Source organism: Pygocentrus nattereri, chromosome 18 (assembly GCF_015220715.1).
Source record: "Pygocentrus nattereri isolate fPygNat1 chromosome 18, fPygNat1.pri, whole genome shotgun sequence".
Classification (NCBI taxonomy): Eukaryota; Metazoa; Chordata; class Actinopteri; order Characiformes; family Serrasalmidae; genus Pygocentrus; species Pygocentrus nattereri.
In genome coordinates, this window is record NC_051228.1 from 14,122,216 (window position 1) to 14,135,869 (window position 13,654).

General features: G+C 38.2%; 1 protein-coding gene across 1 annotated transcript; it reads right to left on the bottom strand.

The window, feature by feature from the left end:
* Window positions 1-923: 923 nt before the first annotated feature.
* acads (acyl-CoA dehydrogenase short chain) lies at window positions 924-12,547 on the bottom strand. Its single transcript, XM_017693585.2, has 10 exons — window positions 12,473-12,547; window positions 7,356-7,519; window positions 7,090-7,239; window positions 6,512-6,623; window positions 5,179-5,330; window positions 4,349-4,519; window positions 4,007-4,144; window positions 1,830-1,925; window positions 1,586-1,642; window positions 924-1,492 (listed from the first exon to the last, which is right to left on the bottom strand). Exons 1-10 carry the CDS (start codon window positions 12,498-12,500, stop codon window positions 1,340-1,342), a joined length of 1,221 nt encoding a protein of 406 aa, XP_017549074.1. The 5' UTR covers window positions 12,501-12,547; the 3' UTR covers window positions 924-1,339.
* Between the last annotated feature and the right edge of the window lie 1,107 nt (window positions 12,548-13,654).

The window sequence follows — 13,654 nt, forward strand, 5'->3', positions numbered from 1 at the left end:
AACAATTAAGTGTGACAAGTATTTAAAAATATAATAAATCTTATATATTTCTATAAGTCAATATATAAATCTATAAGACAAATGCAGAGGTGTGAAATTCAGGTCCAGAAATGAAAAATCCTTCCCAGGATTTTGTTCCAATTGCTTGGACAGCTCTGCTGGTGGTTTGATCTAAACTAGAGAAGCCGGGCTGTAGGAACAAAATCCTGGGAAGGATTTTTACTTTCTGGACCTCAGTTTTACACCTCTGGACAAATGTTTTTATAGCACTGAATTTAACTGGAAACAGACTTGCATTTGGCAAATGAACGTGATGCTCTGGAGAAGACAACTGAGCTTAAGGTCATTGTGCCCAGTGTCAAGCGCTGGCTAGAGGGGTATAAACCCCCCCATTAAAAAATGACAAACATGGTTTGAGTAATGTTGATGAATTAGCCAAGCAGTTAGTGTGCAGATTGCACAATATAAACTAGTGGGGTATAAGCCTCTATTACATGTTATCTACATGAGCCTTATATTTCTAATTTAAAAGAAGATAACTTTGGACACCAAGCTGATGGTTTATCAACTACATTTCAGGTCATGGAAAAGTGGTGCTGAGAAAAAAGAAAGCTTTCATTCACTAAATTAGTGGCTAAAAAAGCAATATAAAACAGTCAAGCCAGCCCTATTTTTGGAATCAGCTCTATGTTTTTGGCATGTGCAGTCTTGTCTTATTTTTGGCAGCCTGTGTTTAGCTGCTAAAAGTGCACTACCCTGTTGTTGTTATTATGACAATGTCTTTAATGTTACAAAATGTCTTTACATTTTTTTAACAATGGACAGTAATAAACAGTGAAATCGCAAAATTAATTAAGATGACTAAATGATAGTGATTTTCTATATTGAATAGCTGTCAAAGAAAGTCCTTCACTGAGATGAACAAAAGACCAAATAAACTGTGATGTTTATTTTAAAATTGTCAACTGAATTCAAGTAATCATTATGTGCAACCAAACACCAATTTATAGTACATGCCACTGCAAGCAATCCTTGAGTTTATCAGTCTCATTCATGAGTGTCCTGTGAGGTGATCTTCAGTCAAGCACAGGTAAAGGCAGTAAGTACAGGCACTCTGCTGCACTCTTGTGGTAAGAAAAAAAAAATCACCTGTGGCTGGTCTTACAGCACTTCGTCAACCTCTGCAATCAAATCTCTGCAATGATAACCTAGGTCAGAAAAATGTCCTTGTGGTTTGTGATGTCAATAAGCAAAACTGTTCATCATTTGGAGATTCCAGGCACAACACTGTTAGAAGTCACTGGAGAAAGTCGATGTCAGCACTTTTCACAATGCCATCCTATTGTTGATATTCCTTCAAAACCTGGTTTGCAATGACCAGTCTCTGAATCTCACTGGTACCCTCGTAGATCTCTGTAATGCGAGCGTCACGGTAGTGTCTTTCAGCAGGCATGTCTGTTACATAACCCATTCCCCCCAACACCTGGATGGCCTTCATATTGGACAAAATATAAGACAAAAGAGTTAATCACTTCTTATATAATTGTCTGCCCTAAACACCATGTAACTGTGGAGAAGTTCATACCTGATGTGAAACAAATGTTGCTGCCTCAGATGCAGCCAGCTTGGCCATTGCAGCTGCCTGTAACAGTGAAACAGGAAATGGGAAAAGGGACAGAACAGTGCTAATGCACTAATGCACTGAATCACATTTCCATTGTCATGCAGAAGCTTAATCACTATGTAACAATCATACTGTACCATGTAAGGTATCAAAGAGAGTCCATGTGATAAGTAGATAAAAACATAATACAGCAGAATATACTAGCCTTGGAGTAAGGTTTCTTTGCATCTCGTAACATTGCAGCTTTCCAGGTGAGCAGACGAGCACTTTCTAGTGCCACAGCCATGTCTGCCAATTTAAACTGTAGAGAGTAGAGATTTGTGTTAGAAAAAAGATCTCTGAACTGCCTTTTAAATTGAGACTAATCACAGTGTTGAAAACCTTGATGACTACATAAAAGGAAGAAAAAGACAAATTTGTGATCTATCAAATCAATTATTTAATTGTTTACTTTGGAACATCAGCATACAAGCACAGGTATTTATGCATAGTATTTTCTCTGGGTGTGAATGAATCTCATATTGTCTTGTCATACTGTAACATGAATGAATCAGAAGTTGTTTCAAATTGATAACACCCATTAATGTCACAGTGCCTTCTGGATTCTTAACCACTGAGTGATAGCTGCCTGGTTTTATAAGTGACAAAATGTCTACTACTATAACCACATTCCAAAAAAGTTAGGACAGTATGTGAAATGCAAACCAAAAATGAAAGCAGAGACTTGCAAATCCATTTTTACCTGTATTTATACAGCAATACGACAAGATATTTAACAACTCCATTGTATTTGTAAAAAATTTCTGCTTTATGAATACATATTCCCAATACTTGTTTTCCACTACATCCCTACCCTGGCCATGTGCGAGCTTGTAAGCTTTCGTTCTCTCTGATGGCATTGCATTAAAAACTGGCATGCTTCTATGACAGCTATCACCATATGGGCTAGGGAACACTGATGAACAGTTGTCAACACAATTTGCTGTTGCATGCATAAATGTAAATAAAGACTGTACTATGCACAGCAGAAGCCATAGCTCAACAACGTCTAGAAACACTGTTGACTTCTGAATCAAGCTCTACTGAAATGCACTTAAGCACACAGAAAACTAATACTGTGGTTTGACAAGTAAACCTTTCAGATTGTTTATAGAAAGAAGAAATGGATGTTATGTTCTCTTGGCCAAAGAAGCAAAGAACCATTCAGATGTCTCTTTCAGGGATGTCCATGCTTAATTCAGCATAACAAGACAACGCCATGCCACATTCTGTATGTGTTACAAGTGCATGGCTGTGTAATCAGAGAGTGTGGGTCTAAGAATGGCCTGCCTGCTGTCCAGATCTGTCTCCCACTGCACATTATGGAGTCTAAAATATGACAAAGATTGCCCCATGCAGTTGTGCAGGTGAAAACAAATTCCGCTTTTAAAACTGGATCATTTGGTCTCTCAATCCTTAAATGATTATTCAGTGTTGTTACAACGTAACACAGTGGTAAACAAGTGGTATCTCAAATGTCCCAAATTTTCAAATTTGGAATGAACATGAATTTCCCAAATAGATTAATAATAATAATAATAATATACAATAACATAGAAATGAAAAAGGAAAAGCCCAATAAAGTTCATAAACAAATTACAAAGGTAATATATCAAAAACATCATTTATATTAGCATTTCACATACTACATTACATTTTTTGAAACTGAGGTTTGTAAATTTTGTACTAAAAGCTTCTACAGTAGCATCTTGGATCTGTTAAATTCTCAAATTTATTAAGCACTGGCTTCTATGTTTTTTCAGTTAACAGTTTTTCTGTTCTATTCCTGGCTTTTACCAATGCTCACTGGTTTTCATTAATGTCATTTTTGTTTTCAATTTAATAATAATCAAATTTGATATACTTCTAATGGTCATTGGTTTTCCCTATTTCATTTCTCACTGTTACTTTGAAAGGCCCCTAGCAGTAATATTTGTGTGTTGCCAGGCTAATTTCTATTCTTTATTCCATATTCAATATTGTATATTCATTGTCAATTCTTTGTTTTTTTTATTCATATTAATGTGCTGTTGTTTTGCCGTGTCAATGAGAGTAGGATGATATCCTCTTTTGAATCTTGTTTCTGCTCGCTAATAGAAAGTTTTTCCCTCATCACTGTTGTAACATCACCTGTTTTAAATGTACCATACAAATACATTTTCATCAAATTTCAAATTTAAATACAGAGAAATGCATCAAAATTATTGACTGTGGTAAACAACCATTTTCTAGATACAACAGACTAAGATTGGGCTATACACATTAGACTGAACGTTAGAGAATTCCTTTAACATATTTCCAAACTCACAGGTGAACTGATCATTTGTAATGAGAGTAATGCACCTGTATGGCTTGCAGCCTTGCAATTGGTGCTCCAAAAGCTGTCCTCTTGTGAGCATAATCAGCTGCACAGTCAAGAGCTGCTTGTGCAATGCCAAGTGCCTGGGAAGCTATTCCAATCCGCCCGCTGTCCAGAGTTTGCTGTTGTACAAACACACCACAAATCTGTCTACAAAAGGTTCATTCACCACATGTGGACAAAAATGTCATAGCCTTGAAACTTAGTGCAATAGCAACAACATTTGCTTATGTATGATTTAATCACTCTTGAATGGCCAATCATAAAAAGTGAAGATATGTGAAGAGTTCAGAATTTAAGAAAATGCTAATATTATTCGGTCTCACCATGCCAATCTTGAAGCCCATCCCACGCTGGCCAAGCAAGTTGCCAAGAGGGATGCGGCAATCCTCCAGAATCAAGTTTGCTGTGGAAGAGGCTCGGATTCCCAGTTTATCTTCTTTCTTTCCTAGAGACAAGCCTGGATGAGGCATAGGCACCAGAAAGGCACTGATTCCCTGAGAATAACAAACAATCCAGAAATATTGACTTTTTCTTTCTAAAATGACTTTATTAATTTTATTATCTATGAAAAAGGTGAACTACAACAACTCTGGAACTATGTTTTTTTTTTTTTTACTTTTGGTATCCATCTCCCATTCCCCATTAACATAATGCAGAACCATAGAATGGACAGTAAACAACAGAGGTTATTTAGAGTCTGGCAGCATTACAAAGTGTTGTCATGACCTCACTTTCCATCTCCCGCACAAGTTATATGCCTATAAACACTTGGCATTAGGTTCATACTGATTTGATGCTCAAACATAGTCAAGATTCTCTTTGCTGTTTTTTTTTTTTATATAAATCGCTTCTACAACAGCATTTAAGGTAGAACTCAAAATGTGAAAAAACATTTACTTCAACCTTGTTTAGCTTTGTTACCTGCACTTGACTATTTTTGTGAGATACTGTATCATCAGCTTCTCCATATAGTTTGGTTAATGTGGATGTGAAATGCACAAAAACTAACCCTGTGTCACCACTTGCACTGAGGAGTCTGGTAAAGGATCTCTAATGTGAGACGAGTTTATCCAAAACATACTGCTAAAGTAAATACAACCTACAAACTGGATGTGTTGAGCTTGAGTTGAAAATGAGATTAAATGGTAGGAACCTTGTGTTTTAAGCTCTTGTCTGTTGTGGCAAAGACCACTGCAGCAGATGCATCCCAGCAGTTGGTAATCCATGCCTTGGTGCCATTTAGCACCCATTCATCTCCTTCTTGACGTGCCAGCGTGGAGGCAGCACCTGCATCACTTCCATTGCCTTTCAGCAGCAAAGCAGAACAAACAGAAAGCATCTGGTCATAAGAGAGTAGTCAGGGCTAGTAATACCTCTTGAATTTGAAATGGTAGTTTCAGAAGCTATTTGTTTTAAAATATAAAATTGGTGTGTCCAGACAGTAGTGCGTTTCAATCCCAGCATGAGGTAAAACTAAAAGCAATAAGCTAACTTAAACACTGTTGTTTAACATGGTACTGTCATTCACTAAGGCTTTTAACATTTATCGCTGTCAAGGCTAGCTTCTCATTTATGGATCCAGTCCAGGGCTGGACTAAGATCTTTAATGACAATTCCAGTTCTGACTGAAGAACTGTTTCAGGCAAGTAGTGTTGGTATCTACCAAAATCAGATTTGTTTGTCAGACTGCCAGATGGTGCAGTGTGATATTGCTTCTAGACATTTCCACTTCACAACTTACATGTGCCAACATTAATATATTATATAATAAGGTGTACCACAATGTTCAACACACAATATTGCTACTGAAATATTGTCACTGCATTTTAATAAAATAAACTACAGTTTCACAAGCTTCCACTGTCATCTTGGCTCATGGTAAAACCCACAATCTCAGTGAAAACAAAGATTAGGTAGGAATGCATATTTTTTATCTGAAGGATTTTTAAAAAAATATATAATCTTTTGTATTATATATAATGTCTATATGGTAATAAGTAACAAACTGTAACCCTGTTAAATAATTAACAAGATTAATACCTAATACCTTATACTAACGGTCCAACGTTAATTTTTTCTGGTATTGTTTGCTATCTGGTGTGAACCAGAGGAGGATGAGTTCCCATTTTGTGCCTTGGTTCCTCTCATGGTTTCTTTCTCTTGATCTTAGAGTTTTTTTCTTGCCACTGTTGCCATTGGCTTGTTCACTTGGGCTTAGACCCAGATTTTTCTGTAAAGCTGCTTTGTGACAACGGCTGTTGTAAAAAGCGCTATATAAATAAACTTTGACCTGACTTGTTTATTAATTATCTTCTTGATACATCTTTTCTTGGGTGCCCATCCCGTTGTTGCTGTAGCACTGTGAATTTCCCCCATCGTGGGATAAAGAATTTTCAAAGGTAATTATCCGCCCAATGACCACTGAGATAGGCTCCAGCATAAGAAGTATAGTCAGTCAGTAGACATATATGTGCTGATGCATTTACCTGGTTCACTCAAAGCAAAGCAGCCTACTTTTTCCCCAGTGGTAAAGGGAGAGATCCATTGCTGTTTTTGTTCCTCTGTGCCAAATGCCAGAACTGGGCCCAGGTATAAAGACTGAAACACAATGTTTTTGCAATAGAATAGATTACACAGATTTATGTGGAATATTCATAACTCCCTTCTTCTCTAATTAGGAGGGCTACACATAAATGCTACATAAACAGAAACATTATGAATGAGTTATAGTTATTCTACCATCTGTGTGTGTGTGTGTGTGTGTGTGTGTGTGTGTGTGTGTGTGTGTGTGTGTGTGTGTGTGTGTGTGTGTGTGTGAATTAAAAAGAAATTAATAATCAAAGCACTGAAATTAGAATATGATTGAAGACAGATATGGATTTATTTCAGTGGCTAATGTTTTAACTTGCTTTTCACAAAGTCACTACAAGTGGATGACATGTTTCAGTCTTAGAGGGAAAAGCATTGTTTTTGGCACCCTTTCACTGCTACACCATGTCCATACCACTAGGAACCATTAAGGTTCAACCTGAACATGAAACCCTGCCCTGTGAGACTGACTTACATTATTGACACTAACGATAACTCCAGTGGAGGCACAGCCTCTGCTTAACTCCTCAACAGCTAGGCTGTAGGCAAGATAATCCATTCCAGCTCCCCCAAGACTTTCTGGAACCTCCACAGCCATCACACCCATTGCTCCAAGTTCTCGAACCTTTGCAAAATAAATAAATAATATTAAAAAATAAATAAATAAAATATCACAGACAACAGTCTTCAAGAATAAATCCCTGTGTACAAAAAAAGTGATGTAGTATTCAAGTGCTTTACCTGCTTGGCTGGAAATGTGTGATTTTTGTCCAGCTGTCCAGCAACTGGGGCAAGTTCTTTTTCTGCATAGTCCCGACATGTCTGCCTCAGCATTTGATGGAGCTCAGGTAATTCTGCCAGCTGAGTCAAGCTCCTAGTGCCATAATTCACAGCCATGGCCAGAGCTAAAAGACAAGGAGAAAAAGAATGTATGAATGTGGTCTGGTCTAATAAATAACTGTACATATAATGCAATAAATTAATTAATTAATTCAGAGACATCAGAAATCATGTACTACATTGAGATTCATGTATCTGTTTGCAACAGACAGTTGTATCCCTGAGAAAGGCTGTAGTCGAAAATCCTCTTCTACTTACAAACATAAATATGGACTGAAAATTTTCAAATTTAATTTTTCATGCCACACTTAATGAATTTTTGAATGAATAAGTCCAAACAATGCTCAGTCTGAATTAATGTAACCAACATACACTCTGAATTCATTCAATTAATGCCTGCTTTTAATGAATCTGACCAAATGTCCACTCTGAATCAATCCAAGCACTGTGAAATGAACTGGCTAAAAGAAACAAAGACAGACGGTGATTTGGTTTTAAGCATGAGTTAAATTGGGATTTCAGAGGTGAGGGAGGTCAACAATGTAGGAAGTTAATACTGTTTAGTGTAATGTGGATACAGTTATTCAGTTATATTTTAACTGTATGTATAGGACAGCTGTTTCCTGTTTTTAAGAAACTGGAGGTAGAGATGTTTATCCAGAAAACTTGTGGAATAGTGTAAAATCTGTCAACACTTTAACAAATCAGGTAATGCCCAAAACAAGTGCATAACAATTATTGTATTGTATGTGTCTCAAATAAAAAAGTATAAAGATCAGATTTGGAGATTATACCCCAAGCCCATTACCTAGCTAGTAAGTCTATTACTGTTGTATGTACAACCCCATTTCCCAAAAAATTGGGATAGTGTGCAAAATGTAAATAAAAACAGAATGCAGTGATGTGCAATTCATTTAAACCCTATATGTAATTGAAAATAGTAGAAAGACATCACATCAAATGTTGAAGCTCAGAATTTTTTTAAATGTATAACCATTTTGATGCCAGCAACATGTTTTAAAACAGTTGGGACACAGGCAGTAAAGACTAGTAAACTTGTGTAATGCTAAAAACATCTTATGGAACATCTCACAACTAGTTAGGTTATTTTAACAGGTCAGTAACATGGCTGAGTATAAAAAGAGCATTCCAGAGGGGCTGAGTCTTTCAGAAGTAAATTTTGGGAGGAGTTCACCACTCTGTGAAAGACTGCACAGGCAAATATCACAACAATTACTATTCTCACTTCAAAATACCAAAGAACTTAAGAATTTCGTCATCTACAGTACATACGATCATTAAAAGATTTGACAAGGCCGAAAACCAATATTGGCTGGCCGTGATCTTCGGGCCATTGAGTGGCATTGCAGCACAAGCTGTGACAGCAGGAAGACAGCAAGGAAGCAGTGTCTGATAAGAGACTGGGCCACTGTGTTCGGGTGATGACAACCACACCACCCGCCCACTTGGCAAAATCATGTCACGCCACTGTTCCAAAGTCAAAGGCCTCTATTTCTCAGCTTTATGGTATAACAGCACTGTAACAAATGATCAAAAAAAATTCACAAATCAGATGGTTTGATTTGAGCCTAATATGATCCCTATTTTAATATATATATATAATGAGTTTCTGAAGTTTAAAGTGAATTTGCATGATTACTGGCAGTGTATATTAAATGGTATTCCAAAGTCAAAGCCTTATATTTTTCAGATTTATAGAGGCAGGACAGTAAAGAAGGAGTAAAGGACTTGTATTGTTTGGCTAAACAGAGAGATAGAGGTGGAAAGGATGTACAGCAGGTTAGGCTGATAAAGGATAGAGAGGGAAATGTACTAGAGAGTGAACAGAGAGTAGATGGAAGGAGTACTTTGAAGAACTAATGAATGAGGAAAACGAGAGAGAGAGGAGGACAACGGGGGGAGAGATAGTGGATCAGGAAGTGCAGAGAATTAGTAAGGTGGAACTGAGGGCAGCTTTAAAAAGGATGAAGAATGGAAAGGCAGTTGGTCCAGATGACATACCTGTGGAGGTATGGAGATGTTTAGGAGAGAAGGCAGTGGACTTTTTAACCAGGTTGTTTAACAAAATCCTGGAGAGTGAGAGGATGCCTGATGAGTGGAGAAGTAGTGTACTGGTCCCCATTTTTAAGAACAAAGGTGATGTGCAGAGCTGCAGTAACTACAGCGGTATAAAGTTGATGAGCCACACCATGAAGGTATGGGAAAGAGTTGTTGAAGCAAGGCTAAGGCGAGAGGTTCAGATCAGTGAGCAGCAGTTTGGTTTCATGCCCAGAAAGAGTACCACAGATGCAATTTTTGCGTTGAGAGTGTTGGTAGAGAAGTACAGAGAAGGTCAGAAGGAGCTACATTGTGTCTTTGTGGATCTAGAGAAGGCATATGATAGGGTTCCAAGAGAGGAACTGTGGTACTGTATGAGGAAGTCAGGTGTAGCTGAAAAGTATGTTAGGGTGGTGCAGGACATGTATGAGGATAGTGAGACAGTGGTGAGGTGTGCACTTGGAGTGACAAATGGTTTCAAGGTGAAGGTAGGGTTACATCAGGGATCAGCTTTGAGCCCCTTCTTGTTTGCAATGTTGATGGAAAGGTTGACAGATGAGGTCAGGCAGGAGGCTCCATGGACCATGATGTTTGCAGATGACATTGTAATTTGTAGTGAGAGTAGAGAGCAGGTGGAAGAGAATCTGGAGAGGTGGAGGTTTGCACTGGAGAGGAGAGGAATAAAGGTCAGTAGAGACAAGACGGAATACATGTGTGTGAATGAGAGGAAGGCAGGTGGAAAGGTGAAGATGTAAGGAGTAGAGTTCGTAAAGGTGGATGACTTCAAATATCTTGGGTCAACCATCTAGAGCAATAGACAGTGTAGAAAAGAGGCGAAGAAGAGGGTGCAGGCAGGATGGAGTGGGTGGAGACGCGTGTCAGGGCTGATGTGTGACAGAAGGATAGCAGCAAGAGTGAAAGGGAAGGTTTACAAGGCAGTTGTGCGTCCTGCTATGATGTACGGTTTGGAGACTGTGGCTCTGTCTAAAAGACAGGAGGCTGAGCTGGAGGTGGCGGAGATGAAGATGATGAGATTTTCGTTGGGAGTGACAAGGATGGACAAGATTAGAAATGAGCAGATCAGAGGGACAGTGAAGGTAGAGCAGTTTGGAGATAAAGCCAGAGAGGCCAGGTTGAGATGGTTTGGACAAGTGTTGAGGAGGAATAGCGGATATATTGGTCAAAGAATGTTGGAGATGGAGCTGCCAGGTAGAAGGAGAAGAGGTAGACCTCAGAGAAGGTTTATGGATGTTAGTAAAGGTGGACATGGAGATGGTTGGTGTAAAAGTAGAGGAGGCAGTAGACAGGGCAAGATGGAGGCAGATGATCCGGTGTGACGACACCTAAAGGGAGCAGCCGATAGAAGAAGTAGAAGAAGGGTAATTGGGTACCAATATATGATGAACACAAAAGTTTTGAAATATTTTACAAATCAGTAAGCTGATAGAGCTGCATAAAGCAAGTAAATAGCTGTATACAAGGCACTGACAGCCAACATCAAAACCCATATTCACGATCAGGCTAAGTGCAGGAGCGCTGATCAGGGATGTGTTCTCGGCAGTAGAAGTCAAGAGGAACCTGATCCTAGATCAGCGTTCCTACTCTGACCAGCCTGGTAAATAAGAACGCCGAGCTGTGAAAAAATTCCAAACCAGCCTGGTCAATTTTAACCTGGTTTCATTTATCTGAGCGGTCAACTTTTTAAGTTAGAAGCTGTGGAAAATACAGCTCCAAAGTGAGATATTTTGGATTTCGGAGTGGATAATGAATTCACAAATCACGACTAACTCACTAGGCTGTAAGTACAAGATATTGCCTGACGGAATTATAGCCGAATGAAACCTGAATTGCTAACCGTAAGCCAACTTTAATTCGGTATAAAGCAACAAAGTCTGAGAGGCAAAATCTACACACCTACCCTTACACTAAAGTGCAGCATCAAGAATGAACTTGATGGGTGTGTGAGAAAATGTGTAACTTTAGCTCTACATTCAAGATGTCAATATGATATTTCTCATCGCAACCTTACATCAAATAGTTAAACTGATTCTACACATTAAAATACACCACCGGAACTCATCTCTGTTTGCCGTTCCTTCAAACCTTTCACCCCATTTGAGCTGCCTGAATGGGAGTCAGTGTGCGTTGGTAATAGTTAAAAAAAAACGCCAATATAACTCGGTCGAGGTGAGAGACTAAATCTGGCGAGGTCTATGACCGAAACAGGTCTCTGTACAAACACACAAATATTACAGAGTCTAAGACAAGAACAAGGCAAGTGGCCAAGACAAGTTGAAGATGAAAAATCATTTTGAGATCTGAATTTGGAATCTAGCATGGAATTAATGATTACATTAATGATACAGTAAAGTCCTGTTATGATATGTGAATGATTTCGGTCAGTACACTGGGCTTTTGCTGAGGTTCCAGGGAAGTAGGTGAAAGGTCATGACGAGTCAGTGGACTAACCCACAACATATTACCACACAAGAGGTAATTATATCTACCCAGGAAGCCAAGGAGCATGGCATTCTCATCTATATGTATTTATGTCTTGCTTTTCTGCGTTTATAATTAAAAATGAGCTGAAACAGCTGCTATAAGCCGGCTAGCAATATTGACAGACAGGTATCGCTTGGTGTAACATCCTCCATCTTTGTGCCAAATTTCTATAAGCTTCCAAAGACAAAGACTTGTGTTAATGCTGCAGTTACATCTACAAAGAACAATTCTCTAAGAATTTGACATTAGTTACGTGTATTTTCAGACCAAGACGCACTACAGTGCAGCTCCCTATAATCATTTAGTTGGCTATATTTATAACTAGTTTATAACTACCATCGTTTTCAGTCACAACTACCGTTAACTACGTGTAACTTACGCGTTAACTATGTGAAATAAAAGCTGGTGAGTCACATAACAGATCTGTTATCTCAAAAAGCCACTGTTTATTTACTGACCTTTTCGAGCTTTAAAAAGTGCTGCCATATCTGATCCTTCCTTCTTCGTGCTTTTCTTCCTGCCTTTATGGCAATATCACTGCCACCCACTGGAGATATTAGCCGGACTCTTCGCGTGGAGCCGTTTAGATAGGCGTGGCTTGCAATGATAAGGAGAACATCAACGAAGTAATTCTAACGACTGGGACTCAACTTAGCGAAAAACAAACTTAAAAATTATATATATATATATATATATATATATATATATATATATATATATATATATATATATATATATATATATATACAGGCCAAACGTTTTGAGACTGACAAATTTTGTTTTTCACAAAGTTTGCCACTTCAGTTTTTATGGTGGCAATTTGCATGGATTCTAGATTGTTATGATGAGTGATCAGATGAGTTGCAATTAATTGCAAAGTCATTCCTTGCTATAAAGATGAACTGGATCACAAAAACCCCATTTCCTCTGCATTTCAGCCCTGTCACAAAATGACCTGCTAAAATCATTTAAGTGATCTTTCAGTGATCAGGAGAAATTGTTAACGCCAATTAAACACAACATTGCTGCTTGTCAGATTGCTCAGGAGTAACAGCAAGCAAGCGTGACTGCATCTGCATGCACAGTGAAGCAAAGGCTTTTGAAGGATGGCCTGGTGTCAAGAAGGTCAGCAGAGAACCCACTTGTCTTCAAGTCCCATTGAGAACCTGTGGCCAATCCTCAAAAAGCAGGTGGATAAACAAAAACACAGAAATTGTGATAAACTCCAAGCACTGATTAATGCGATGGCGTGAGGCAGGATTTGGCCCAGAAAGCTGTCCTCAGCAAATTACAGAAGTTTTGTAAAAGAATGGTCAACACTGTAAATGGGGTCATTGCATAAATAAATAAGTAAAAAACATAAAATGTTCATAATTGTACTTCAGTATACCATAAAAACATCTGACATCTAGACCTTAAAAACACTGAAACAGCAAATCTTGTGGAAACCAAAAATTTGTGTCAGTCTCAAATTTTGGCTGTTTGTGTGGCAAATATAGATTTTTTTTTTATAATTTAATTTCACAACCTGTATGCTGTTGTCAGCCTCAAAGCAATGTACATATAGCTACATAACATTTTGTTGGCTCAAATCCAGGAAAACATTCAAATTCAAATTCAACAGTTAAGTGATACAAACT